Raw genomic sequence first — 26,926 nt, 5'->3', positions numbered from 1 at the left:
TCTGTCACAGCTACGCAGCCCTGCTTTTGTAGCTGGAAAGCAGCCATCGACAGTATGTCCATGAATGACTGTGGCTGTGTTTCAGTAAAAGTTTATTTAAAAAACAGCTGGGAGGCCAGATTTGTCCCTGGTGCCGTAGTTTGCCGACCCCTGCTCTACACCATTACTGCATTTCATCCTGAGTGCCCTTGATAACAGTGCCCTATATAACATGTAAGTTAGGTAACTAAGGCTTAGAGAATAAGTGACCTGCCCAAGGTCACCAGCTCTTGCATGATGTAGCAAAAAAGCCTAGCAAGGGACCCGCCAAAGCGAATCAGCGCGGTTACCCCTGAAAAGGGGAGGGACAGTCCCTTCCCTTTCTGATACTTCAGTGATGCCTTCTTCATCGCTTTGCAATGAATGTAGACACCGCCTTGCAGTGTTTCACAGCAGCAGGGAAAGAGTTTGAAATAGTCTAAAAATATCCTTCCCGACCTCGGGGACACTCACAATGTCCTGTGTGCTCTCTGTCGATCCCGTGCGTTAGTGTGGACCGATGCTGTGGAGCTGTCGGAACAGTCAGTGGTCGAAGGAATTTCCAGGGCAGGACCTTCCAGGGACATTTACGTGGACCGGAACTCAGCCCAGCAGGATAAGGTGAGGGGTCTCGGGAAGGACAGAGCTATAGCAGCAGAAGAGCCTGCGGAGAGATTGCCTCTTGTCCTCTGGGCTCTAGAAGTGCCTTTTTCACTATGTCCAAGAAACCACCTTTTAGTCCCGGAACATTCAACCAAAAGTTTGGTAACTGCTCATTTTATCCCAAATCACAACATCTACAAGCACGAAGCATTGAGCACCTACCGCGGGCTGGACTGTGTCCTGTGCCCTTAACGTTCAATTGGCTCATTAATCTTCACCGGCTCCAAAATAGGTGTTATCCCCCTCACTTTACAGGTGAGGGAGCCGAAGCTCAGAGGGGTTCAGTAACCTGCCCAGGGTGGCATCCTGGGAGGGCAGCGCTGGGATTCAAGCCCAGGGCTGGTTAACTTGGAGGCGGGCGCTCCTGACGCCCACACGGTGACCTTGAGTGGTGGGACAGTGGTGGGGAAAACCCGTTTCCTGGCAGGAAGAAGTGAGCACTGACATGGAGGACTGAGCCAGGACAGAGGCTCCCTGAAGAACCAGAGAGGTTTAGGATGAAGCGAGAGTGCGAGCCAGAGCAGGTGAAGCCCAGCCATGCTGGGAAGGGTCCAGGGTGATGTCTCCTTCCAGAGACACAACCTGAAATTAGCCTAAGAGAAGCAGTCCTGCGATGTCATACCTCCTTCGAGACCAGGACCTGAGCCCTGTGGCGATTCTCTGCATTTGTGAGGAGCAGAACCACTTGGGGTCCTGGAGAGCCGTGGGCATCGGTGACTGCAGGTGGCAGGTGTGCCAGGAGCAGACCTTGGAGAGGTGTTGCCGTGGGGCGAGCAGCCAGGCTCGGATGCTGTTACCAGTTCTCTACGGCTGCGTACAAGCCGCCCCAACACTTAGTGGCTGAAAATGGCAATTTATTGGGTACCCGGCTGGCTCAGTCAGTAGAGCCTGCGACTCTTGATCTCAGGGTCAAGAGCTCAAGCTCCACATTGGGCATGGAGCCTACTCAAAAGACAAACAAACAAACAAACAACCCAGCAACTTATGACTTCCCAGAATTGACAAGTTGACCTGGAAGCTTCTTCTGCTGGTGTCCCCTGGCTTCACTCATGCAACTGTCATCAGCCAGTGGCATGGCCCAGCTGGTGGTCTCGGATGGCCTCATTCCCACGTCTGGGACCTCAGCCAGTGTGCCTGGAGTGATGGGCCCCTCTCTGCACTCGGTTTACCATCCGGGGCTTCTTCACTGGCCCGGGCCTCCGGGAGGGCCAGAACAGAAGCTGTAGGGCCTTCTAAGCACTTGTCTGGAGATTGTTCTTCAGCACTTCTGACCTCTCCTATTGGTCAGAGCAAGACACAGGACCAGCCCTGATTTAGGGGCTGGGGACGTAGCTTCCACTACTGTGGTCGTTTCTCCATCCACCCCAGTTTTAAACTGGAAACAGAATCGCAGCCACATTTATAATCTTTTCTATTTAGAAACCATTTATGCCCTGACTTTCCAGGATTCCTTCAAATGCAGGTGCCAATAAGCACATTAGCTTAAGGGAGTTAAAAAAAAGAAGGCATTTTTTTGGGGTCATCTTCTTAAAAATGTTTAAAGCCCGCTAGTTTCAGGCACGGCTAGATACAGGAGCTTGAGTGAGCATTTCAGCGTGCTCTCTCCTCCCCATCTCTTCCCTCTGTTTCCCTCCAAGTTTGGCTTTTTGCAAGACACTGGCTTCATGGGAAAGGACAAACTCAGGCAAACCAGCCCATAAATTTAAAGTTTGGGATCCACAAGGAGGCAAGATCCTCTCCGCCTGTAATGGATGCATGAAATCTCTGAGAAAACCCTGGTTGTCCAGCTTGGGTCATGGGCACATGAGGGGGTGGGATGAGAAGGAGCAGGGCACGTGACCAACAGTCTTATCAAGACCCCATGGGAGGGAGAGCACTCTCCCCAGGAAGAGCCTGGGGTCCTCACAAAAGGCAGCAACCACGACTGTACACCACACCTTAAGGGCTTCTTTATACTCCAGGGCCCAGCACAGGGCCTGGCACATAGTAGCTGCTCAGTAAATGTTTATTGCATAAACCTCTATTCACATATTGCACAGTGAATCCGCACCTGGCTGGCAGCAATCGGATGAAGCAGGCACAGCTGCCCACGAGCGTGGGATCTGTTTGATGCTAACCCTTGAAATTTTGCCACAGGCTTTTGTAGGGATTCAAAGAAAAACCCTTGGCGGCAACTGGCAATGCCGGAGAAGCTTCCTCGTGATGGAAACCCTGCCCTTGGGTCGGGGAACTGGGAGGTCATGAGGCCAATTAGGCAGCTCCCCAGGAAATGAGTTGGCCTACAAATTACTCACTTACCTCCTTCCAACCAATGGAAAATTGCTGGAAGAGCAGGGACTATTTTAAAAGCAGAAATTCTGTAGCTGCATTTGAAAATACATCTGGGGACTTGTTTTTCAGTTTTTCTGACATTTTATTGATGACTTCTGGTGAGAAGATTGGGGTTTTTTTTTCTCTTTTGGGGGGAGAAGCCTAACAAATTCTTGGGCTGCAGAGCTCTTTCTTTTGGAGACATGGAGAAGTGGGTTAATTATGCCTGTGGGTAAAGTCGGCCGGCAATTTTTTTTTCCAACCCAAAGTTTACACGAGCCCACGCAAATAAATCACCGTTCCTGTCCCATTCGCTTTGCAGACTCAGTTACCTGGAGTAAATTTTTACGTGAATAACGCAAAGAGGCAGGAAACACCAGAAGGGAGGAAATGAAGATACATATTTCAGAATGTATTAAATTTTTTAAGTTGAATAATAGTCCTCATTATATGCAGGATGTGGTCAAATAGAGTATTGTCCTAACTACCTTTCCTGGGTCCCCACCGTGCTAGGCTGAATATTATAAACAAAAACATTATAAATAAACTCCCCAGCAACAAAAGTTCCCAGGTCGGGTGGTGGTTCTCAACATGAAAGTATAATTTTACAGGAAAGGAAATTTTCAGCCTGTGAGGTATAAACATCTATTACAGGAGCCTGTACACAAGTATATCATTTTCACCAAACTCTTGTCTGTGTGAGGTTTTCCAAGTGGCAGAGACAACCTTGAAAGCCCACTTCCTCCCTCCCCACCCCACCCCCCGTCCCCTTCCCAAAAGAATTACACCGTGTTTTCCTTATATATATATTTTTTTAAATGGGCTCGGTCTTGCCCGCGGACCCACACCTTAGTGAACTCCCCGTCTGGCCTCCACCCAGGATGAAATCATTCTGCTCCTGGGGAAAGAAATCAGCCGTCTCTCGGATTTTGAACTCGAATCCAAATACAAAGATGCCGTGATAGCGAACCTGCAGAATGAAGTGGCCAGCCTGAATCAGAGGCTGTCGGAGGCAACCACGTCCAGGCAAAAGTTCCAGGTTCTGGATGAAGACATCGATGACAAACAGAGTGAGATCCAGAGCCTGAAAAACCAGGTAGGACTCGGAGACAAGTTGGCAGAGGCCTTAGGGTCACTTACACAGGGTGACAGCTCCCAGGTAGAGCCAGGGGAGCGTGGAAGGGAGCCCCCCAGGTAGATGGAAAAGTGGCGGCCCTGGTAGTGTGGTGGGTATGAGCACAAATCCCAGGAACTGGGGGCATGGCCGGCTCCTGCCCTACTAGTAGAACCACGGTAACTTCTGTTAAGCCCCCACAACGTGCAGGCACTGGGGCCGGTGCTGTAGGTTCATTGGCTCACAGAAACCGCACGGTCCTCTGACACGTGCCATTCCACAGACAAGGAGACTGAGGCAGGCTCAGAGCCCCCTGGGAACTTGTTCAGGTCACATAGCAAATTAGAAGGGGCAGCGCACGGTAAACACGGGTCTGCCCCTTGCAGACCCTATGCTCTCACCCCACCTCCTGTCCCTACCCAACTCCCTTGCTTCAGTGACACTGTCTCTCACATCCACCCCAGCCGGGCTCCAGCAAGACCTCTGGGCGGTCAGCTGGAGAGAGGGAGCAGAATCCCCCATCATCCAACCCCACCCTGAAGGCAGTTGCTGGTTCACTTTAGGGAACTTCATTAAACAAAAATTCCCCACCTAGAATTTCTGCATTATCCTTGAGACTAGTTAAAACTGGCCGTTGATCTGCTACATAAATCATATGTCAACAAAGTTGAAACTGGCCACTGATGAATCGTGGCCTCGGTGTGTAATGTTGCCTAAGGCTGTGGTCATGCTTGGGGCCTCTGTTCTCCGCTTCCCTGTTCACTGCCTTCCCACCCCGACCCCAACCAACTCAAGGTGCGTGGCCTCAATCCTAGAAACGGTGCCCCCAGGAAGGGACTTAGGTTGCTCGAGATGAACCTAGGAGATTCTACTGGGAGATCGTAAGCTCCATGACAGCAGGGAGTGGGCCCAGTTACCTTCTAGAACGGTGATAGGACCGTGTCTGTTTGTCCATTCATTCAAGTAAGATTTGTGGGGTGCCTCTCTTGTCCCATGCCCTCTTCTGGGCTCTTCTCCTTTCTGGGAGCTTGTCTCTTTGCCCTGTCCCTCTGGTGTCATGCAAATGAAAGCCTGAAGCTGAGAAACGCTCTTAAGTTGGCAGAGAATGAGGCAGGTATGATCTTTGCCTTCCCTCGGTTATGTGCATAACAGGCACGAGACAGACTTAATAAGTGAATCTCATATTCACACGAACTGATGACTCTCAAGTGAATCTCATATTCACACGAACTGATGACTCTCCGTTGGATGTGTTCTGGGAAAAGCAATGCAAGTAGTAGATCCCATAGGAAGGACGACTTGACAGCTACCTTAACAGGAAGCTGACTCCTTGACGAGCACCTTGTTCTTGATCGGAGCCCACCTTTGCCAATGGACAGAGTGACATCTCTTTGGGTTACCCTCCCATCTCAGAACTCTCCTGAGTACAAGTGGTGTGTCTTGCCCAGGTGCGCGGACACAGGTGAACAATTCCCACATCACCTTTTTTCTTTTTTTAAGTCAAATACATGTGACATATGCTGTGTGATCCTCACTTATCTTTGAACGTCAGTAGGTCATGATTTGAGTCTTGCTGAAAGTGGCTGGTGATATCTGGAGCAGGGGTTGGGGGAATGTTCACAAAGAAAGCGTCTAGAAATAATCACACCGATTCATCATACTGTCGCCTCCCCCCAGTTGATCGTCACTTGTAACTGAAAGAGACTGTTTTGTTACAAGGCGCATCGGAACTGGAGGCCGCAGTGGGTCTGAACCCAAATCTAGTTGTGTCAGCTCACGTCGTCGTATCCTAAATACTGTACCGCCTGCAGAACATTCAGCCACAGGTGTGAGCCCCATGGCAGGTTGATTTATTGATCTGATTACTTTGTAGGCTCTTCCCCCGTCCCCCTGAAAGGGTGCGCGCCAGGACCTGCTCCCAGGGGTCTTCCATCCGCTACAGCATCTCTGGGAAGCGCCTGCCTCTGCGTGTTCTTGAAGGCCTGTGCTAATTATTTTTTTTAATTTTTTTTTATTTATTTATGATAGTCACACAGAGAGAGAGAGAGAGAGGCAGAGACATAAGCAGAGGGAGAAGCAGGCTCCATGCACCGGGAGCCCAACATGGGATTCGATCCCGGGTCTCCAGGATTGCGCCCTGGGCCAAAGGCAGGCGCCAAACCGCTGCGCCACCCAGGGATCCCAAGCAGCCCAGTTATTCTCTCGAAGCCGTCCCCGTCACACTGTCCGCTTTCTTGCCACTCGGCGCCCATCTTATTACACAGGACAGCAGACCTCGGCCCTCTCGGGATGTATGCCCATCACAGACGGTGTGGAGCCTTTCTTTCCCACCCCGACCCCAACCAACTCAAGGTGCGGGGCCTCAATCCTAGAAACGGTGCCCCCAGGAAGGGACTTAGGTTGCTCGAGATGAACCTAGGAGATTCTATTCCTAGAATCCATTTCTTCGGAAAGAAACGAAGAGGTTTGAAGACCATTTGGAGTTTTCTTGTGTTCGGAAATCCTAAAACCCCGAAGCATAGGTTGAATTCTCTTCTATCTGTCAGAAGCAGAAGCACGGGCATCTTTGGGCAGGTGGGCATACGCTTTGCCATCCTTTCTGGGAGCTCGTCTCCTCGTGCTGTGGCTCTGGTGTCGTGTAAATAAAGGCACGAAGCTGAGAAGAGCTAGAAACGCCCTTAAAAGCTACTCCCAGTACCTTTTAAGGGAAAGTTGCATGTCTCCCACAGAGAACAGTAAGAGGTGAAAGAAAAGCTTTGGCTCGAAGTTTCAAAAAGCACAAACATGCAAAAGTAGAGCCTCGGGGAGGGTGGAGGACAGAGTCATCTATGTCCCCACCACCTTCTGGCACATGCCCTCTTCCCAGCGTCTCAGATCCCCCAGGGAGAGAGGAAGTGTCACGGCCCCAGTTGTCACAGAACCTGAACAATGATGGTGCATGAAATGAGCCAGGGAACGTGTGACACCTTGATCCTTCTGTTAATTCTACCAGCGTAAGAACGACAAGGGCTTCAGGGACAGAAACCGGGACCGAGGACTGTGGGCGCCATCTGGTGGCAAAGGCCTCTGCGCCCTTGGCCGCCTGACCTGAGCGCCCTACCGCCCCCCATTTTTCGTGCCACACCTGCTACAGGATAAGAAGGTGGACAGGGACCCCCATAGCCCCGCCTAATTGCAGTCACGCAGGTGTGTAAATGAGCCTCAACGAGGCTCCCAAGTGCATCCAAAAATCTTACCCGGTACCTTCCCCAGAACGGGCTGGAGGAGCTGCGGCCTGGCCCACCCGGGTGCTGAGCTCGGAGGACAGTCACGGCTACCGCCTGGGTGCCGAGCGCCGGGCACGGTCCGGGCGCCTGTACACACACTAACTCATTAAAACGCCTCTGAACCGGCCCCTCCCGTGGGGACTCCCGCCACCCCACTTCCGGAATGGAACAGTGAGCCAGCATCTGGCCTCGCGTGTTCGTCAGCCTGTAAGTGGCAGGAACAGAGTTTGAAGGCCAGAGTCGGGCTCCCGAGCCCCTGCTGCGCCGCACAGCCTGCGGCCTGTATCCTGGCCCTAGAGCCACCTGGCAGGGAGCAAGGAGCCACCTCTGCAGCCATGTGATCCTGAGCAAGTGACCCACCTCCGTGAGACTCAGTGTGCCGCTTGCAAAATGGGGGCATGAGCGGGACCCTCGGCCTCCTGCGACGCTGTCAGTTGCCATCAGGGTAGCATCTGTGAAAGGGCTTTGTGAGCCTGGGGTGTCCTGTGAGATGGAGGCTGCTGTTGTTCCCATTCGAGGCCATTAATTCTACACCCGGCTTCCCTCTCATGAGCTCTGCTCTGCAGCCCTCGGCGCTCGATGACCCGGAACCGACAGCTGGTCTGTTCCTGGCCGAGCGTCCAGGGCGGGTAGGAAGGCACCGTAGGGATCAGCTGTCCCCGGTGCCAGCTGACCCGAGCCACTTCGCGGGCACAAAGATAAGACATGCTTTGATTACATGTGACATGGCGGTCCCTGAAGGAACCTGCCCTCTCCTGTCCCTTCTGCTGGTTAGAAGTAAAAAGCTCGGTTTCCCCAGCACCCCACCAAAGATCCATCCAAAGCTGCTGTGCAACCGCGGAGGGGTACCCGCGGATCCTGCGCACCCGGGCAAGCGCCCTCTGACTGCGTGTCGCCTCCTCCCACAGATCAGTGCCCTACAGCAAGGCTACAGCCAGGTGCTGTGCCAGACCCTGTCTGAGAGGAACTCGGAAATCACATCCCTGAAGAACGAGGGTGAGAACCTGAGGAGGGACCATGCCGTCACCTCAGGTGAGCTCTCTCTGATGGGGAGGCCTGAGAGCTGCCCCCTTCCCCCTCCTCCCCTGGCCGCAGCAGACATCACCAGTCCACCGCTGCCCGGCTGCACGCTGATCCGGGGTGCGGCCTCGGCGATCTTCTCAGCGGCCTGTGTCCCCGAGTTCAAGTACAACCAGCTCCTCGGGCAGGGCCTGTTACCCGTGTGCGAGAAGGTTATCACTCAGCTATGTCTGGCGAGCGCCCCAGGGAGGACATGGGACGCCGTGGGGCTTGGGCGCTTCCACGGGCCAGCTTGCCTTCAAGCTAGAATGTGGGCAGAGTGGGGTCACCGCGTTAGGGGCCTGGTACATATGGCCCAAGTGAAAACATTTCCTAAGTGGCCAGCAGAGGCTGCACCCTACAGACCTCAGGGTGGGGGCCCACACGCCCTCCGGAGACCAGCTGTTTCTCACCCTGGATCCTTTCATTCATCCTACGTGTTTATTGAGCGCCCACTGGGTATCAGGCCCTGTTCCGGGGGCTGGGGACAGAGAGCCCTGAGCACAGCGCTCCTGTGCTCCCAGGGTTCACGTCTGTGAGCGGGTGACAGGCACTAAAAGTAAACCCACAGTGAATAAGCAAGCCCGTTTCGGAGAAAACTGGCCCAGTGTGGGAGCAAGGCGCTTGAGGGGCAGAAATGAAGGGAGCATATAGCTTGGTGGGCGGGCGAGGACAGGCCTTTGAAGAGGTGGAAAGGGGAGAACAGTCAGGACACCAAAGGGAACAGTGTTCCCAGCAGAGGGATCACAAGTGCAAAGGGCCTGAGGCTGGGGCCGAGTGGCCGTGCAGGAGGAGCTGGAGGCGAGTGGGGCTGGAGTGGGGTGCGCATGGGGGGGCAGGCAGGGTCAGAGAGGGAGGCAGGGGGTAGATCACTGGGAGGGAGGTCTGGGTTTGATTCTAAGGGTAATGGGAAGCCGCTGGGGATTTTAAGCAGGAATGCCTCGGGACTGGAGGAGGGTGGGGCCGGGCAGCGAGCACGGAGGGAGTGAAGCGGGCGCCGGGGCGCGGGCAGCGAGCCTGGACTGGGCCTGTTGCTCTGAGAGCCCGGGACGCGGCAGGAAAGCCGAGCAGAGCGCTGAGCCTCGGGGGAGTCGCCGTGGGTCTCTGCGCATCGGGTGGCCTGACCCCCGGCTTCTCCTCCGCCTGGCCCCTACCCCGCCAGGCCTGTCTGTGCTCCATCCTCAGACACCACCATCTCCACTCGGGGAGTGGACGGCCCTGGGCTGGGGGAACACGGGTGGGCTGGACCCGCTCAAGGTGTGGTCCCCAGACCGGCGCACCAGCAAGCCCCGGGCCCTCGTGAGAACCGCAGAGTCCCGGGCCCCAGCCCAGAATGTCCTGCACCGCAGCCGCACTTGGGCGGGATCCCGGGGGCTCGTATACACAGTCGAGCTCGAGAAGCTCAGGGCCGGGTTGCGCTGCGGCAGCGGCCCTGGGTCTCCGTGGCTTCCGACACGTGGGCTGGTGTCTTGCCTCCCCCTGGTGTCCGTCGGGGGTCAGCAGGGGATTTGCTCAGTGTAGCCACTCAGAGACCAGGCTGACAGGCCATCGTGACGCCCACTGACCTCCACACCACAGGTCGGTCCCGTCCCGCCCCACAAAGCTTGAAGGCAAGTCCCAGAGGGATCCACCCGTTGCAAAGTAACCTAACCGAGTCCTGTGACAGAGCTCTGGATCCCATTCAGTTCACATCCTTTGCTGACTGGCAGCTACCAATCAGATGGGGCATAATGTTCTTCCAAGAAAAGAACCACCTGAGACAACCCAATCGCACAGCCTTTCCGCACCCTTCTTCCCGCTTGTCCTCAATACGAGAATCCGGTAGTTAGCGACCTGCTACGTAACCGGTTATCCCAAAATCTAATGGGTAAAACAACAACCACTATTTATTTATCTCATCCAGCTTCTGGAGCTCAGGAATGTGGGGGTGACTTGGTTCTCAGGGTCTCCCGTGAGGTGCAGTCAGCACATTGGCTGGGCCGGGAGCTGGCCCCCTCCGCTCCCCACGGTGTGGGCCTCTCCCTCAGCCGCTTGAGTGTCCTCACAACATGGCGGTCGGCCTCGCCCCGCGTGTGAGCCAGCGGAGACCCAAGGGAAAGCCGCAATGTCTCCTACGACCCCCCTAGGAAGTCGCAGTCCGTCTTCCCCACAATATCATCCTGGCTACCCACGTCAGCCTGCTCCTGGCGGGAGGGGCTGCGCCAGGGCGTGACCGCTGGGGCCAGTTTAGAAGCTGGCTACCACAAAAAAAATAATGATAATAGGTGCCCTGTAACAAACGCTGTGGGTCAGCCACTCTCCTGTGTTCTTTATAGGTCTTTAACCCTTATCATAACTCCTCGGGGAGACACAGTAAGATACTGATAAGGAAAATAACGTGTCCAGGAACACCAGGCTACTAAGTGGTGGTGAGCGTGAATCCAACCGCCCCGCTGACAGCCTCCTTCTGCCACAAGCCTTTTTATGGCCTCTGGTGAAAACTCCTGGGCCTTCCCCGCACTGGGCCTCGGCTTCCCAGCCCCATGGCGTGGGCTCTCCTGCCAAGCCTGAGCCCACAGGGCCCCCCCCCAAAGGCTCTTCTCCTCCCCCGGCAACACTCGCTGACTTCTTGTTCTCGCCGCCGTCTTAAGCAAATGCTGTTCAGTGCATTTCAGCGTCACCCCTGTCCCGGCTCTGGGAGCCTAGACACAAGCTCCTCCGGTGCAGGTGAGCACCAGGGGCGGCCCGGGCTTGGAAGGGGCTCGGCCACAAGGGCTGACAGCTGTGGTGCAGTCATCCTTCCTGCCCCTTTGACCTCTGTGAGTCTTTATATATATATATATAAATATTATTAAATATCTATGTAAAATTTCTTTCTTTCTTTCTTTCTTTCTTTCTTTCTTTCTTTCTTTCTTTATTCATTCATTCCCCCAGGGATGGTGTCATCTCTGCAAAAAGAAGTGTTCACAAGGGATGAGGAAATTCAACAGCTCAAACAGGAGGTGAACCAACTAAAAAGTGAGAACAAAGAAAAGGATCACCAGCTTGAAGCCCTCAGTTCCAGAGTGAGTGTTGGGTCACCGTCCTCACACTGTAGCTGTCCCCAAAAAGCAAGCAGAGCAGAGTCCCATGACTCATCTCTCATACCCTGGGCCCCAGCTTTAAATGTCACTCCCATCTCTCCCACCACGGTGAGATGAGGCCGGTGCCCCAGGGCGTAAGGAGGGCACAGGAGGACAGCCGCTGGGTGGCCCAGAACACGAAAGGCCCAGTGGGAGAGACCAGCGGCAGGGGCCAGGTTCTCTGCAAGTTAAAGAGCTTTTTATTTTATTTTTTTTTAAAGATTTATTTATTTATTTATGATAGACAGAGAGAGAGAGAGAGAGAGAGAGAGAGAGAGAGGCAGAGACACAGGAGGAGGGAGAAGCAGGCTCCATGCCGGGAGCCTGACGTGGGACTCGATCCCGGGACTCCAGGATCCCGCCCTGGGCCAAAGGCAGGCGCTAAACCGCTAAGCCACCCAGGGATCCCTTTAAAGAGCTTTTTAAATGTAACTTTGAGGGGTGCCTGGTGGCTCAGTCGGTTAAGCGTCTGCCTTCGGCCCAGGTCATGATCCCTGGAGTCCTGGGATTGAGTCCTCCTCTGCCCCTCTCCCTGTGCGTGCTCGCTCTCTCACGTGCGCTCTCTCTCAAATAAATAAATAAAACCTTGAAAATATAACCATATATGACTTCGACTCTGTGAATGATGCCTTCCATCCTGACTTTAGAATCCCGATCCCGCAGAGTAAGGTTTCTCAGCATGTGTGTGCTCTCTTGCAATGAATCCAGCTGAAATCGAAGAGCCGTCACCCCAGGTGGCAGCTCGGGGACACACGGTGCCTGACTGACCCGGTGCTCCATCTGCGGGGATGTCAGGGGGTGAGAGCCCCATGTCCTAAAGAAAAGGCCCAAGAAGTACCCGTCCGGTGCTTAGCACGGTTCTCAGTTTGGAACTCAGAAAACGCAGAGCGTGACCTTCGGGGTCAGACAGGCCAGGATCCAAGCCCAGGCTTTCTTGTCTCATGACTTAACTTGCCTCCGTGTCGCATCGGCCAGGCGGGGACAAGAAAGTGATGTTCTGAGAAGTGGGAGGCTGATTTCAGTGGCCCTCTCCCGCCCCTGCCCCCACTTCTCCCCACAGACTGACTCCTACACGCGCAGGGCACCTGCTTTGTGTGGGGGGCGTGAGTGTGCCTGTGAGTGTGTGCGTGTGTGTGCGTGCCGGCGAGGGGGGCAGCTTGCAGGGCCGGTGCCGAGTGGGAGAAATATGGAAAAACAACCCCGATTTGACCATTCTGCTCACCAAAGTACATGTGGATTCTTTCTCCCCCCACTTCCCCTTCCTCGTTGACCTTGGAGTGAGGCGTTTCTCCTCCCTAACCGGTGCAGCTCTTGTGAGCAGGTGGATGCCTGGCTTTCCTTTTTTTCTAATCCCCTTTGTCATGTGTGATAATTTTAGGAAAATAAAAGCAGATGATATTGAGAAGCAAAATTGAAGAGATAAGGAAGAAAACGCTACCCCTAGAAACCCACATTCATATTTTAATGTGTATTTTTCCAGTCTTGGAAATAAATAAATAAATACAAATTTTAACATTTATTCTATACTCTTTTTTAATTTTAAATATGTACTATTTTCCCACGTTAATAAATAAAAGCTCTTATCATCGGTCCTAAAAGCTACAGAATATTTGTCTGGAAGTACACAACGTAATTAAGTGATCTGTTGTTGGACACGGCTGTTTCTTTTTCTTTCTTTCTTTTCCTCTCTTGCTAATACTGCCAAGAACATCCCTGACCCTACAGTTTTGCTGATTTCTCTAGTCAGCGTCCTTAAGAGACAATACTAAAGTGGGGGTTTCTGGGTCAAAAGAAGGCCCATCGTTATGTTCTCAATGTGTGTTGCCAAACTGCCCCCCTGAAAGGCTGTTCCATTTACCTTCCCTCCGCCAAGCAGCTGTGTTGGGAGATGCACCTTGCAGAAAGCACGAGAGCACCTCCCTGTATTCCTGGCAGCTCTCTTGGCTGGTCCCAGAGGCAAACACACCCATCCCGCCACCCTAAGGATCCAGACTCCGCAAAGCTGGGTCTGTCCTGTGGTGTGGACTGCTGGCTCCTGAAGAAGCATTTACACACATTATCCCCGAACTCACGAGAGGGGCGACTGACTACCACCTGCTGCAGGGCCCCGGGCGTCCCTCAGATGCAAATGGCCTCGCCTCTGGAAATTTGGGGAACTGATTGGATTAAGCAATAGGAAATGCTCTTAGGAGCAAATGCGGGGACTTGGGGACCCACAGACAGCCCCACGTGGCCTTCTTGTGTTGTCTCTCCGTAGTGCTCGGCGCTGAAAGAAGAGTTAAGAAAGGAAGATGCTCAGAAGGAACACCAGGAAGCCCAAGGGAAAGAGTTAAAACTCTGCAAAACTGTGAGTTGAGCCTATTCACTGCTACGTGTCCCCAGAAAGACTAGACTTTGACCTTCAGGGAGCTTTGGGGGGTCGGAGAGGGGTTCCATGGCCCATTAGATAGCACATGCTGTAGGGCTTTAATGATTGTTTATTAACCTAGTCTCCTAATTCTTGGAAATGCTGCTTATAGCCTCAAAGAAGAAATGGCTGAAAATACCGTAGAAAACACACTCCCCAGGATTCTCTGGGCAGTGCACACCGTCCCTGTGGGGCTGGACGGGAGACATGGGGTCCCTGCCCCCCAGACCTGTGGTGTCCAAACTTTCATGTTCCATCGTCAGAGTTTATCTTACATGTGGGCACTCTTATTAACACAAAATTCTTCCTGAAGCATTTTTGTTGAAATACATCCATTTTACACCAACTCATAAAAACAAAAAAATCATTTGCCTTATATAGGCGATGACTTTGGAAATAATGAAACAACGGTGAAAATACTTGCACTAGAATGAAAACATTCAGGGACGCCTGGGTTGAGCATCTGCCTTCAGCTCAAGGCGTGATCCCAGGGTCCCAGGATCAAGTCCCACATCGGGCTCCCCACAGGGAGCCTCCTTTTCCCTCCACCAATGTCTCTGCCTCTCTCTGTGTCTCTCATAAATAAATAAATAAAATATTTTAAAAAATAAAATAAAATGAAAACATTAATTCCCTGTGCCAGTCAAGTCCTCTTCCACGGCACCAGGCCCACGTCCCCATTCATTAGGAAGTACAGCGCCTTAGACACGAGGAAGAGACATCCTGTTCTCTGTGCCAGGAACATTGCTATTCTCTGCCTCAAAATGGGAAAAAAAGAAAAATTTCATTATTCTGTCCTTCCAGACTATGTCCATTGTGGCATCCAAGCAGCCCTGATTCAGATTGATCTCAAAAATATACCCTAGGAGAAGAGCTTCTAATGAGTTGATGAATATCTTGTACTGTTTAATCCAGGGTCCATGCTGATTTTCAAAAGAAACTAATCATTTCCCTTTACCCAATTTCCCAACCATCAATTGAAAAAACATCTACTTTGCCCCACAGATGTAGAATTTTCCCCCAAGGGAAGCAATTAAGCTAATACCAGACTAGGTTTCTGCCTTAATGAACCCAATGAAATGAACTACAGAGGCTCAGGATTTTTCAGCCCAGAAGGCAACTCCCACTTCCCATCAGGGAAGTTGACTTCCTGTTCTTGAAACTCTTTCAGCAAATCCAAGACATGGAGAAAGAAATGAAGAAGCTCAGGGAGGAGCTGAAAAAGAGTTGTACTGAACAGAACATGATCTCTAAGACACTGCGAGAAAAAAGCAAGGTAAGGCAAGGACAGGGTGGCCCAGTGACCGCTCTGGGCCAGGCCTTCTGCACGTATCATCTCAATCTCCCAATAACTCCGCGTGGTCAATACCGGTATTAACCCCACTTTATGGTTGAGAAACTGAGGCTCACAGAGGTACACGATGTTAGCCAAGTTCACGCAGATAAAGTAGCTGTACTTCTCAGAACTTGGACCCACGTCTATCTGACTCCATGCTCCTGTGTGTAACCACAAGTCTAGCCTGACTTCAACTCTTATTTGTAAAATTTATCCAGAAGAGAACTGATCCATTAAATCAAGTTTGCTAATGCTGTTGCTCAAACTTAAATGCTCTTATGGATATTTTTGGCCATGTGGCCTAGCAGTCATTGAAGAGGCATATTTTTTAAAATCTCATGATTGTGGATTTGTGTATTGCTACTTTCAGTATTGACAACTTTTGCTTTGTATATTTTGAGGCCGTGTTACTAAGTGCCTATAAATTTAGAATTTTAATACTTCTCATTGGAGAAAAAAAAAACCTTTGATCATCATAAAATGTCCCTCTTCATCTCTAATAGATTTTTCCCCTTAACGTCTATTTTGTCATTAATGCAACTTTAGCAGTGGGATGCCTGGGTGACTCAGCTGGCATCTAACTCTTGGTTTTGGCTCAGGTCATGATCTCAGGGTCCTGGGATCAAGCCCCAGATCAGGCTCTATGCTCAGTGCAGAATCTACTTGACCTTCTCCCTCTCTCTCTGCTTCTCTCTCTCTCTCTCAAATAAATAAAATGTCATAATATATGTATATATATATATATATAGCTAGAAGCCCTACTGCTTTTCTTTTGAAAAGAAAAAAATACTGATATTTTCATAGCATATCTTGTTCCTACTCTTTCTGTCAGTCTTTGTTTTAAGTTTTAGGCACATCTCTCTTCTAACTAGCGTATCATCTTTATAAAATCTACTTTAACAGTCTTTGTCTCTTGGTGCATTTACATATAATGTGGTTGCTGGTTTGTCGGGATTTAAATCTACCTTCCTGCTCAGTGTACAAACTGTGTGGTGCTCCCTTTTCTTCCTTTCATGCCCTCTTTTGAGTTAGTGGTTTATGTTTCCATCTTCTCTATTAGCTTGGAAATGCCTTCCTCTTTTACTACTCTCTTAGTAATAGCAAGACAACAGCATTCAGTCTTGACTTACCAAATCCAATAGTAATTGAGTTTGTCATTCTTTAACTCTTCTTCTCATGGTCAACCTAATGGCTATAATCTGCATTCTTGACTTACCAAGATCCAACATTAGTTGATAATTATGCCCTTCTCCTTGGTAAGGAAATGACTGTGGAACACTAACTTCACTCACCCCCTCCAGCTTTGTGTGCCACTGTTGTCATTTTTCTAAATGATATTTTATTTTATTTATTTTATTTATTTTATTTTTAAGTAGGCTTCATGCCCAGTGTGGAGCCCAATACAGGACCCGAACTCATGACCCTCAGGTTGGGGCCAGAACCAAGACCAAGAGTCAGACACTTAACCAGCTGAACCACCCATGTGCCTCATCAACTATTCCCTATTTGTAAACCCCAGAAGATCTAGTCACTATTTCTCTATAGTCAATATTCATGTCCATACGTTACCTTTCTTGCTTTCTTTTCTGCATCTCTGATCATCCATTTGGGATCATTGTTCTTCCATCCAAAGAACACCCTTTAGTGTTTTCCTTCAGCATGGCTACGCTGATGACAAAGTCTCTCAGATTTGGGCACACGCATCTTTGGAAATGAATATTTAACCTTCATTCTTAAAACACATTTCGACTGAGTGTTGAATTCTGCATTGACGTTGACATTCTTCTAGCGCATTACAGGTAACATCAGGTCCATCATTCCATTGACTCTCGGACGCTGTTGTTTCTGCTTAGACGTCATTTACAAGCCTAACTGTTTGCCTTTGGGTAATCTATTTTCCCTGGCCACTCTGAAGATTTTGTTTTCTCTTAATTTTTAGCAGATTTATTATGATTTATTTCAGTGTGGACTCATTTTTATTTACCTGTTTGGCGTTCGTATGGGCTTCTTGCATCCTTGGTTGGGTGTTTGGCGTTAGTGTGGCACTCGGGTGACCTACCACACAGGCAGCAGGTTGCTGCTGAAGGCTTTTGAACAGAGAACTGGTATGATGACTTGTGATCAATGGTTACAGTGAAGATAATAGCTAAAATTTCCCATGTACTGGGCACTATGCCAAGCAGTTCATCTCTTTCACCGATCTATGCTCTCCGTTTTACAGATGAGGGAATCAAGGCTCCTAGTCACTAGTAAGGTAACCAGCCCACAGCCACACTGTCAGTAGGTAACGAAGCAAAGACTGGAAACCAGGTTTGTGTGGCTCCCGTCACTGTGGCGCAGCCACGAGCCACATGCGACTCTTCACGCTGAAATTAACCAAGATTGGGTAAAACTCCAAACTGAGTTCCCCAGTCACACCAGCCACATTGCCAGTGCTTGACAGCCCGAGGTGGCTGGTGGCTACTAGTCAGCACAGACAGGGAGCATTTCTGTCAATGTGGAAAGTTGTGTCGGACCCAGCTGCTCCACAGCCTGGCAACTCTCACAGCATAAAGAATGTGTTGGGAGGAAGTAAACCAGAGGGAGGAGCCACTTACATAGGCCAGAGGCCCTCGGTGCCTGGCAGGGGTGCTCACCAGGGTAGGGATGGAGACGTGGACTGGATGTGACAGGGGCCCGAGCCACAGGCTTGGAGATGGCTTGGCGTGAGAGATGGAGCAGGGCGGCAGCGAACGATGACCCCAAGGGCTGGGGCAGGGAAGGTGGGGCAGATCCTTAGGTGGGGAGCCCCGCTAAAGGCAGAGTCCAGGCTGGACTTGGCCTTCCCGGCGTATGAGGGAGTCTGCTGAAGTAGAAGTCAGGGCGTGTTTAGACGTGAGGGGATGTTTGCGGAGGAAGCTGAGGCCCAGGGAGCGTAGATGGCTTTGCCAACGGCCCGGCGCTACCCAGAGGCTCCGGGGCTGCCCCACGCTGCTCGGAAGAAAGCTCCGGGGCTCTTCTGGGTCTTTTATTACTTCTGTGACCCCCCCCTTCAGCCCCCTAAGAAACAGCTCGCAAAGTCGTTGCAGCACAAAATCCTCACGCTTATCTAGGGGAGTTTGCTTCCTCTCCGGAGAACCCCAGAGCCCTGGGCTCTGCAGGTGCTTCCAAAACGGCAGGGTCCCCAGGGGAGCAGCCGGGCTGCGGGGCCCGTGGCGGCCGGCAGAGGGCGGCGTCCAGCCCGGCAAGCTCGCCCGCCTCGCCCTCTCCCGCCCGGGACAATGACCCGGCCAGTCGCCCCGCTTCCCACGGGCTGCGATTCCTAAATTTTGACTTTGCTTGGCAAGCCCCGGCGCGGCTTCCGCTGGCGAGCGGGCTGGAAGCGGTGATGCCAAACGGGCACGATGATAAGGCCAAGTAATAGCATCTACCAGGTACCCAGCGTGGGCCAGTTCCCCGCGGCGCTAGAGCACGGCGCCCGGTGCACATTCCCGGCCCCGTTTGCAGAGCGCAGCGCCCGATGTATGCACAGAGCTTTCCAGAAGTGCCAGCCCCGCTCGAAACACTGAATCCCCGCACTCACCCTGGGAGGAGCACTAGGATCACCATCCCCGCTAGGCAGAGGAGGACCCATCCCCGGTCATGTGGCTTGCTGGGGACCCGCAGGGGTCCTTTCCATCCCACCCCGGGGCGACTCCTGCGAGCCCGCCTCCACCCTGCACTCGCTCACCCATGACCCCTGCCCCCGCCCCAGGACCCCCATGGCCATCAGACCTCCTCCAGGAAGCTCCCCAGAGGGCATTATGATCACATTAGCAGCAAGCACATGCTTTCATCGTCCTTTCAGGTTGAAGAGAAGCTTCAGGAGGATTCCAGAAAGAAATTGCTCCAGCTACAAGAAATGGGAAACAGAGAGACCCTCATTAAAGTCAATTTGGAAAGGGCAGTAGGTCAGGTAGGCGAGCTCCAGAGCCCCCCTCGGTGGCCCATGCGCCCCTGGGTTTTCTGCTCCCCAGCTGGTGGGGATGAGTCAGGAGGACGGTGGCCGTGGTTGGATTCGACCCCAGCCGAGAAGCCGCGTGTGGCTCCTGCACCCCGGGAAGCTGCCCACACCAACAGCCCAATCCCGCTCCACGCGGTGAACCCGCCGCTGTGCAATTCCCTCCTGGGAAGAGTCTGAGCCTCTTGACCCCATGGTGTTTCTGGGACTTTCTCCCTCACACTTTTTTGTCCTGACATTTACTGTGATCTTGCATCCCCTGTCTGCCGGCAGATGTCACAGTCAGTGTCCTTAAGGAAAGAAAGTAAGGGGAAGCCAGATGTCAAAGTGCTCGCTAGATGGGGAAGAGTCTGGGCAGGCCGGTGGGCAGGCTCCGACAGGCTGGCCTGGGCATGCCACTGCCCTAACGCTCTGGCCCCAGATGGCCCAGTGGCCCTTCCTCTGGTGTGCGGCATGGATGTGAGGGCCAGGACGTGCCAACAAGACTTCGCCAAAGGCCGAGGGAAAGCCAACTGGACGCCAGGGTAGAGGCCCTGACCCTCCAGGATATGGCTCCAGAGCAGCCTGCCTTGGACTTCTCCTGGGGGACCCCTCCTGGCAGCCATGGCTCCAGGGGGCCCAAGAACATTCTCTGTGTATATATGTCTGTGCTTCTGTTCTCCTGGGAAGGGGGGCCCACCAGGTTGCTCACTGGATTCTCAGAAAGGTCTGTGCACCCAGACCAGCCCGTCCCCTTTCTGTGCCCTGCAGCCCCCAACACACCCTTGATTGAAGGCATGATCTGTGTCACTTGCCCAAGTCCCAGCATCCAGGTTACAGTGGAGTTTAGGAGAGAAGTCTCCCGGGAGGAACCCCCCCCCCCCCGCAAGACACTGAGATTCCTCCGGGTATGACCCAAGAGACAGAGGGTGGGCCCCATCTCTGCTACTTCCCCATCCCACCCCCTTATTTCCAGGGCCCTGCTCCCTGCCTGAGACTCTGCCCCTCGCCAGGCAAGTGGCTCCAGGACTGAGCCATGAGCCAGGAGGACCTGTCCCCTCCCCCCCTGAGCAGTGCTGTGGGAGGCCTCCGGGGGGATGTGGGGCCGTCATTCACAGGGCACTCTCTGTGTGATCTCTTCCTGGGCTCGTTGGGACCCCTCCCCTTGGCCATGGATCCAGAGGATGGCCTGGAGTGCCTCAGCCCCCCCCCACCCTTGCCCCTGTCTGCTTTGAGCAGGCTGATTGCAGGGGTGTCCTTAGGAGCTCACCATTCCACTCTTAGGTTCCCAGAACTGCGCGGTAGCAAGTAAACCCTGCATGTTAGGACCCTTTGACTTTTTATTTTATTTTATTTATTCATAAGAGAGAGAGAAAGAGAGCAAGAGAGGCAGAGACACAGGCAGAGGGAGAAGCAGGCTCCATGCAGGGAGCCAGACGTGGGACTTGATCCCGGGTCTCCAGGATCACACCCTGGGCTGAAGGTGGCGCTAAACTGCTGAGCCACCGGGGCTGCCCGGACCCTTTGACTTTTGAGTTGATTTGGTGGCACCTATGATCCCTTCAGGGCTCTGTTTTATTTTATTTTATTTTATTTTGTTTTATTTTATTTTATTTTATTTTTGTTTTTGTTGTTGTTGTTTGTTTGTTTTTGTATGTTCAGGGCTCTGTTTCAGAGTCCATGACCATGTTTTGTCAGTAAACCAAAAACCCAGGCCACGTTGGTAAATTCTCAGAGCAAGCTGGGCTTCCCGGCCCATCCCTGCTGCGGGCACTGGGCACCTTAGAGCCGTGCCTCCGTGTGCCCTGGCCTAATCCAACCGCGCCATCTCGTCGACTGTAATCTGAAAACACTGGCACCAAGCAGGCACCCAGGAAAAGCTGGCTGAACCAAAGTGGGGTGCCCAGGGCTGGCAGATGCCCGCATATGAGCATCGATGAATACGTACCGAGCGCCTCCTCTGCCCGGCTCTGAACCAGGCTCTGGGGACCCAAAGGCCACCGACACAGCGTTCAGGACACGTATGGTCGGAGGCCCAGGCTGGCAGACGGGAGCACACTGTCCTCTCGCCAGACACCCGAGCTGATGACACCATTTACTTGGGCTGACAGCCTCAATGTTTATCTCACAGTCTGGGGCCGACTTCCCAATTACGGAAGAGCGCTCCCGGCCCCAGACTTCCCACTGGATAATTGGCAGCAAGTGGCTCGTCTGAGGGTGCGAGCGGCGTGTGCGCCGACCACGGGTGCCCGTCGGGTTCGGCGGGCAGACCTGAAAGGTAATTAGAACCTGCTGTTGTGTTCTCGGCTGCCGGCCCCTTCCAGGAAGAGCTCAAGACGCCCGCGAGCCGTACTGACCATTGGAGGCCGCGGCCCCCTACCTCCTGGTCCCTGGCACTGCCAGCCACCCCAGCCCCGGCTGCCCCCACTGACTGTCGCCTTCACCCCCCTTTTTTTTTTTTGTCGCCTTCCCTTTGTGTGTAGCTGGAGCATTTCAGAAGTCAAGTCATCAAGGCCACCTACGGACGAGTGAAGCCGTTCCTGGACAAGCCCGTCACCGATCAACAGGTTTTTCTTGCTTCCTCCCTTCCTCCCTCGGGGACCTGGGCCTCCAGACACTGGGAGCATATGCGCCTGTGTTTTGTTGGTGGTACATATTTTTCACACTGTTGCTACACCATAAAGATTTGTTTTGATTTTATGGGATTTCCTGGCTTTTAAAGTAAAAGCCAGTTAAATTCCCTTGAAATGTTTCTGTGAAAATCAAATTAAACCACTCAGGCCTATTTCTGGTCGCCAGACACACACATTTACCCCCTCGCTGGCACCTTAGAAGTAGGGGGGAGTGGGGCCGCCTGTCCCCAGACGCTGCGTTCTCACTTCTTCCTTCTGATTTTGTCATTCTTCTGATTTTCTTTCTAACCCTCTGTTCCATGCATGTGTAAGAAAACACACCATGGGCTGCTCTTGTCAGCTGTGGACACTGACCTTCTTTCTACCTATGAGTCCACAGCATCTGGGTCCGCGTGACAAATCACGATGCAGGAGAATCCAGAGCAAACTCATGACATTACAGACCTTTGGCTCTGAAAAGCCATCTCAGACCCTGGGAGACATGTCCCAGGGACAGGACCGATGTCCTCCTCCAGAGCCGTCACCAAGACACGTCAGGGCCTCCCCGTTCACCTGCAGAACCCGGGAGCTTGAACTCACGCTCCTGGTCCCTTCCCAGAGCCACCCTGGTGTGCAAATCTCTCTTTCCTTTTTCTCACCAGCTAATAGAGAAGATCACCCAGGTCACTGAGGACAACATCAACTTTCAGCAGAAAAGATGGACCCTGCAGAAGGAGACTCAGCTCAGCAATTCTAAACAGGAGGAAATCACAGAGAACATCCAGAAGCTGAAGACATCTCTAGACAACTGCCAGGTGCCCTCTTCCTCGGCTTTTTACAAATCTCATTCTTGTGCTGCTTGTTTGGGAAATTTCCCCAGCGTTTGTGGAGCAGGTTGGGCAGAAATGTTCTGCTCCTTTTTCATCCTTTTCTCCTGGAGAAATCTGTTTGGGAGCAGAAAACAAAGAGCCTCAAAAAATGCCTCCCAGGTGAACTTGGTGCGGCCACGGAAAAGATGCATGATGCACCCCTGCTACTGACCTGGGGAGGCCCCGGGCCCCAGCAAAAAAACAAATCAATAATAAATAAGTCCCCTGTTATTTTCAGAGGAACATCCCTGCTCTTTATTTGCATTATTTTCTGGCCCAGCAGTGGAAAGGCTATTGTTTGGGGCTCTTTGGGGTTTTTGTTTTTTTGGGTGGTTTTTTTGTTTTTGTTTTGTTGTTGTTGTTGTTGTTGTTGGGGTTTTTTTGCCTCTTTTGCTTCTGACTCCAGAGGAGACGGGCCCAGAAGTCTGCCTGAACCCCACAGCTCCCACACCAGAATGGAGCCTCCCCAAGCAGGCAGCTGCTTCTGCTTTCTCTAGAAATAAGCAGCTACTATTTGGGGAGCTTGTGCAAACGCTGGCTTGTCAACACTCCTTCAAATCAGGAAACCCCGCTTTCTGACCAGCTGATGTGTTGATCTCAACAGGAATTTTGATGAACAGAAGTAGCCAGATTTGGTTCTCCTTTCAGCCAATTGTCCTTGGCAGTTTGGCTTTGGAATTGCAGATACCTAAAAGTGGGGTCTCTTCGACCACCAAAGGCTACACTAGAGTGCCAAAAAAGCAAAAGCTGCCAAAACGGGGAGCAGGCGGGCTGGGGGGGAGGTAAATGAAACTGAGCCGTCCGAGTGCGGCCAACATGCGGCGCTGCCTGTCTCATGGCCAAGTCAAGAGCGCTGCTGCTTCTGGGCCCAGCGTCTGGGCTCCTCTTGATCTCGTGTCTTTCCAGGCCTGCATGAAAAAGTCTTGCGGTAGCAAGGACCTGAGGAAGGAGGTGGACCTGCTTCAGAACCTTCAGGTGAGCCCACCTGTTTCAGGGCTCCAGAAGGTGGCGCTGGACATCCTGTGCCTGTCACTGTCCTGGCTGGAGGAAACGGAGCGTCTCCTCCGGGACGTGGGCATCCAGCTCTCCAGCTCTGACACAGGTTAATGGCACTTTTTTCTCACGTAGTTGCATGACTCTAAAATGTCGCGTTGAATCTTATCATGATGGGACATCTGTTGAGGAAGGCTTCTTAGCTATGTGGCCAAGTGGCCCTTCTCCAGACTTTGAGAAGTGATTTTTTCCTTGGGGGAGGAAAAAAAAAAGTGAGACATGATTACTGAAGGAAAATGAGACGTGACACAAGCAAAAGGAAAATTAAGTCGGGATTATGCTAAATCCTCTCTCTCAGAAGCGACTACCATTATGTATCTATTAGACTGTTTTTAGAGCAGTTTTAGGTTCACAGAAAAACTGAAAGGAAAGTACTGTACAGAGACTTCCCGTGTGCCCCCTGCCCCCCATATGCCCAATCCCCCCCCATTATCAGCACCCCCCGACCAGAGTGGTAAGTGTGTTATAGTTGGTGAATCTACAGGGATGCATCATTCCCAGAGACCATGCTTCACATCGGGGCTCACTCTCGGCGTTGCACACTCTGTGGGTTTGGACAAAGGTGTCACGACCTGGATCCACCATTATAGTATCACACAGGATAGTTTCATTGCCCTAAAAATCCTCCGCTTGCTATCTATTCATCCCTCCCCCAACCTCCAGCTCCCCCAGCCGCTGACCTCTCTACTGCCTCTATGGTTTTGCCTCTTCCAGAACGTCATGCAACTGGAATCCTACAACTCTCCAGATTGGCTTCTTTCACTTAGTAACATGCATTTAAGTTCCCTCTCATGTCTTTTCATGACTTGATAACTCACTTCTTTTTAGCACTGACTAGTTGTCTGGACGGACCATAGTTTATCTATCCATCCACCTGGTGGAAGGACATCCTGGTAGCTTCCAAGTTTTGGCAATTATGAGTAAAGCCATCATCACCATCTGTGTGCAGATTTTTGTGTGGATATAAGTTTTCAACTCCTTTGGGTAAATACCAGGGAGTAGGATTGCTAGATCATGTAGTAAGGGCATGCATGGTTTTAAAAGAAACCACCAAACTGTCCTCCAAAGAGCCTGCACCATTTTGCATTCCCACCAGCAATGCGTGAGAGTTCCTCTTGCTCCTCATCCTTTGCCAGCAGGTGATGTTGTCACTACTGTTTATTTCGGGCATAACTTCCACAGCATTTTCCCATGGAAATAGATGTATGATTCTTACTCTCTCTCTGCCTCAGTTTCCTTACCCGTAAAATGAGGATAATAAGGAGTACCTACCCCTTGAGGTTGTCGGGAGGATTAGAATGCATCGGTATATATGAAGTACTTAGAATAGTATCTGGCACAGAATAGGCACTACTTATACATTTATTTTTTTTTAATTTTTTTGTCACGGGCATTTAAGTTGTTTCCAGTTTCCCATACTTACAGTTAATGCTGAAATGAATGGTACAGAACATATACCAATTCATCTTATATTTATCACCTTAGAGGTGGAGGGAGTTAAACCACTTTAATTCAACAAATTCATTGCATGCCTACTAGACACCAGCTCTGTGCAGGGCAGAGATGTAGCGAGGTCAGAAACAGGTGGAATCCAGGTGGAGGGTGTATGGGTGTCTTGCTTAGCCTCTTGCTTTATCTGTACATTTGAAATTTGTCATGATAAAATATTGAGGGGGAAATAAACACTATTGCTGCCCTCATAGACCTTGTGGTCTTAGGGAGGGGAGGGTGGGCATTAATTGGAAAATCACTCACACCTAAAACATTAAAGGTGACAAGTGCTACAAAGGAGAAGTGCAGGACTCTAACCTGGTTAGGGAGGGCAGGGCATCCTCAGGATACACAGGAGTTATTTGTCAGAGGAGAGGGGAGGAGAGGGGAGGGGAGAGAATTCTGGGTGAAGAGAGATGTGTATTAGGATGGGAGCATGAAGAACACAAGGCACTGAAAAAAATAGGGGTGGGAGGTGGGACAGGGCTGGCAGGAAAGGTCAGCAGGGGATGTGCCATGTGGGCTTGTAGGGCTCTGATAAGAAGCTCTGCTTTATCCTAAGCGCATTGAGAACCCAATGAAAGATTTTAAGCAGGGAACTGATGGACAGGTTTGCTTTAGGAGATAATCCTCTTGACTGTGAGTGGAAAATGTACTGGAAAATGGCCATCATGGAGCACCAGGGAACCAGCTAGAAGGCTGTCACAAGAGATGATGGTGGCTCCAGGGCAGGGGTAGGATACAGAAGGGGAGAAGTTTCTCAGGCATTTAAGAGGTAAATCAACAGGCCTCAGTGGTGGAATTGGATACGATTGGAAGGGAAGTGACATAGAGAAAGGGTTCTAGAGACCTCCAGGTTTCTGGCTTGTGTAAAAAAACAGACAATTCTTCTTCACTAAAATCCAGAGTAAGGAACGTTGCATGAAGACCAGGTTTGAAGGAAGTGCTTGTGAGACATTCAAGATGAGGTGCCAAGAATGCAGCCGTCACCTTGTATGTCTAGTCTGGGAAACAGATGTTAATGGTGTATCTCTAGAACCCAGAAAAGCATATGCCACATAGTGGGTGCTTAATAACTGTGGGTGGATGAGTGGATGAATGGATGGATGGACAGATTGATAGATAGATGGATGAATGGTTGGATGGGAGATAAATGGAGGATGGATGGGTGGATGAGTGGATGGATGGATGGATGGATGGATGGATAGATGGATGGGTGAATGAATGGATGGATTGATAGGTAGATGGATGAATCATTGGATGGGAGATGAGTAGGGGATGAATGGGTGGGTGGATGGATGGATAGATGGTGGGATGGATGGGTAGATGGATGGATGGATAGATGGATAAAGCCATAGGTGTGAATGGTATCAGTAAAAAAGTATATGAGGAAGAGAGCTGAGGGCCACACCTTCAGGAACTCTGACATTTTGAAGATTATTGCTATGCCTTGCCAAGTCACCCTTCATAGAGGCCGCATGAATTTGACATTCTTAGAGCAATAAATGAGAATAATAAAGGAGTGATTTTCAACTCTGATGATTCAACATCCCCAGCCATGATGTCTCCAAAGTAGTCCCAAAGGTGGTATAAAGTTCTTTGAAAAGAAGGCAAAAGCAAAAACACGATTAACTTCTATAATGCCTGCCCCTCACATATAGCACAGAGA

General features: G+C 51.5%; 1 protein-coding gene across 10 annotated transcripts in view; it reads left to right on the top strand.

Moving 5' to 3' along the window:
- Window positions 1-26,926, top strand: part of FHAD1 (forkhead associated phosphopeptide binding domain 1) — a 122,992-nt gene that overhangs the window by 45,518 nt on the left and 50,548 nt on the right. For all 10 annotated transcript variants that reach the window (XM_072751135.1, XM_072751134.1, XM_072751132.1 and 7 more), the window contains 9 exons: window positions 530-639; window positions 3,872-4,087; window positions 8,280-8,403; window positions 11,344-11,474; window positions 13,789-13,878; window positions 15,110-15,214; window positions 21,716-21,799; window positions 22,507-22,659; window positions 23,620-23,815. In XM_072751135.1, the coding sequence (XP_072607236.1) occupies window positions 530-639; window positions 3,872-4,087; window positions 8,280-8,403; window positions 11,344-11,474; window positions 13,789-13,878; window positions 15,110-15,214; window positions 21,716-21,799; window positions 22,507-22,659; window positions 23,620-23,815 (1,209 nt within the window). The remainder of the gene's footprint in view (window positions 1-529; window positions 640-3,871; window positions 4,088-8,279; window positions 8,404-11,343; window positions 11,475-13,788; window positions 13,879-15,109; window positions 15,215-21,715; window positions 21,800-22,506; window positions 22,660-23,619; window positions 23,816-26,926) is intronic.

This window comes from Vulpes vulpes, chromosome 2, assembly GCF_048418805.1.
Source record: "Vulpes vulpes isolate BD-2025 chromosome 2, VulVul3, whole genome shotgun sequence".
NCBI lineage: Eukaryota > Metazoa > Chordata > Mammalia > Carnivora > Canidae > Vulpes > Vulpes vulpes.
Note: the sequence above shows the minus strand (reverse complement) of the source record. Positions and strands in the feature narration are given on the sequence as shown.